General features: G+C 47.0%; 1 protein-coding gene across 1 annotated transcript in view; it reads left to right on the top strand.

The window, feature by feature from the left end:
- Positions 1-1930, top strand: part of LOC107090586 (zinc finger SWIM domain-containing protein 6-like) — a 79580-nt gene extending 77650 nt beyond the window's left edge. The window contains exon 14 of the mRNA XM_015384048.1: positions 756-1930. Coding sequence (XP_015239534.1) covers positions 756-1618 — 863 coding nt within the window. The 3' untranslated portion in view covers positions 1619-1930. The remainder of the gene's footprint in view (positions 1-755) is intronic.
- The last annotated feature ends 220 nt before the right edge of the window (positions 1931-2150 follow it).

Here is a 2150-nt window from a genome sequence, read left to right as displayed (position 1 = left end):
TAATCATCTGGCGCATGCTCTCTAACCTGACAACAGCCAGATGCATGTCTCGCTCATGTCTCGCTCATGTCTCGCTCCGCCACATGCATCTGGCTGTTGTCAGGTTACATGCCCTCTACCATCTCCAAGGGACTCAGAGGGGAGCGGATGAAGCCACAGTGGAGGCTGTAGGCTTTGCTTTGAGCAGCCGGTCTGGAGCGGAGCGGGGGTTGCTGACGGAGTATGAGGGATTTTGGGGTTAGCATGACATGTTGGTCATGTTGCTGTTAGCATAAACAAAACATGTTGCACAATGCTTGCACACTGTTGCACTTTTATCCACAACTTTCTTTCCGCCGTCATCGTAGGTCACTCTAAATGCAAAGCGCTCCCATACAGCAGACCTACAAAGTGCTGCTGGCGCGTCTTCCAACTCCTGTTCTTTCCCACTCGCCATACCCACACAATTCTAAAATAAAGATAAATTCTAAGATAAAGATCATATTTTGGGGTTTACTTTCTCATTTAAAAACATCTTCCAACTACTTGTTTTGCTTTTCATCAAAGCAAATAAAAGCAATTTCTTGTCTGGACTTTATCTGGTTTTATAAGTAAGACCGTTGTGCTTAATGCTCTAAATTCATCTAAGTTGAGGCGCTGGACGCTGCTTTGATGCTCAAAATGTGTTTGTTGAACAATCAGTTACCTGCTCAGTCTCCGATTACTCCATGTTTGAATCAAGCTTGAAGCTAACGCCTTTCTTCCTCTCTCCTTAGGTGTGTTTGCTCTAGACAACATCATGCAGAACTGGTTCACGCTCTTCACCCCGACGGAAGCGACCAGCGTGGTGGCCAGCACCATTATGTCCAATAGCACCATTGTCCGCCTTCATCTGGACTGCAATCAGCAGGAAAAGCTCGCCAACTCCGCCCGGACCCTGGCCTTGCAGTGTGCCATGAAGGACCCCCAAAACTGTGCGCTCTCTGCCCTGACGCTATGCGAGAAGGACCACATCGCTTTCGAGACGGCCTACCAGATCGTACTGGACGCGGCCTCTACAGGAATGAACTACACTCAGCTGTTTACAATAGCACGCTACATGGAGCACCGCGGCTATCCCATGAGGGCGTACAAACTAGCGACGTTAGCCATGACGCACCTTAACCTCAGCTACAACCAAGACACACACCCAGCCATCAACGACGTGCTCTGGGCCTGCGCCCTCAGCCACTCGCTGGGAAAGAACGAGCTGGCTGCTGTCATCCCCCTGGTGGTGAAAAGTGTGAAGTGCGCCACGGTACTGTCGGACATCTTACGGCGGTGCACGCTGACCACGCCGGGCATGGTGGCGCTTCACAGTCGCAGGAACTCGGGGAAGATGATGTCGCTGGACAAGGCTCCACTCAGGCAGCTGCTGGACGCCACCATCGGGGCCTACATCAACACCACGCACTCTCGGCTGACGCACATCAGCCCACGCCACTACAGCGAGTTCATCGAGTTCCTCAGCAAGGCCAGAGAGACGTTCCTGATGGCGCAGGATGGACACATCCAATTCACGCAGTTTATAGACAACTTGAAGCAAATCTACAAGGGCAAGAAGAAGCTCATGATGTTAGTTCGAGAGAGATTCGGTTGAGCGGCTCTATTTCTGCTCGTTTTCCGACTGGGGAAAGACATTTCGCCTACTGAAGGCCCTAACATGAGGAATAAGTCTCTGAGACTGCTTAAAATGTGCTGAGGCACGAGCAGAGAGATGTTAGCGTCGGACAGACCAAAAGCAATGAAGTATGGAGGGAATTTTGATCCAATATGTTTATAAGCAAAGAGCACGTTTTGTAAATGGGAATTTAAAAAACACATTTTGTAAAGTAATATTTAAACAAAATGCATTCCAGAAATGAAACTTTGGAAAACAAAGGTTTTGAGAGTAACATTGCTGTTTTCTCCAAATTCTTTTTTTTTTTCTTCAAATTTTATTTATTTAAAGTCGTAGGGAAATCATATTGTCAATATTTTCCCAAATTTTAGAAAATGTCTATTTAAAAAAAAAAATCCTGTCTTATAATCTGTGTTTTTTTCCCATTATCTTATGCAGGCCAGTTAGTTATACGTCAGCCCGAACACCTAAATTCGGCCAATCATATATCAACGGTCATCTGTCAATCAAA

Source organism: Cyprinodon variegatus, unplaced genomic scaffold (genome assembly GCF_000732505.1).
Source record: "Cyprinodon variegatus isolate N-32 unplaced genomic scaffold, C_variegatus-1.0 Scaffold300, whole genome shotgun sequence".
NCBI classification, from domain to species: domain Eukaryota; kingdom Metazoa; phylum Chordata; class Actinopteri; order Cyprinodontiformes; family Cyprinodontidae; genus Cyprinodon; species Cyprinodon variegatus.
The sequence above is the reverse complement of the archived record's forward strand: the minus strand, read 5'-3'. Positions and strand labels throughout refer to the sequence as shown.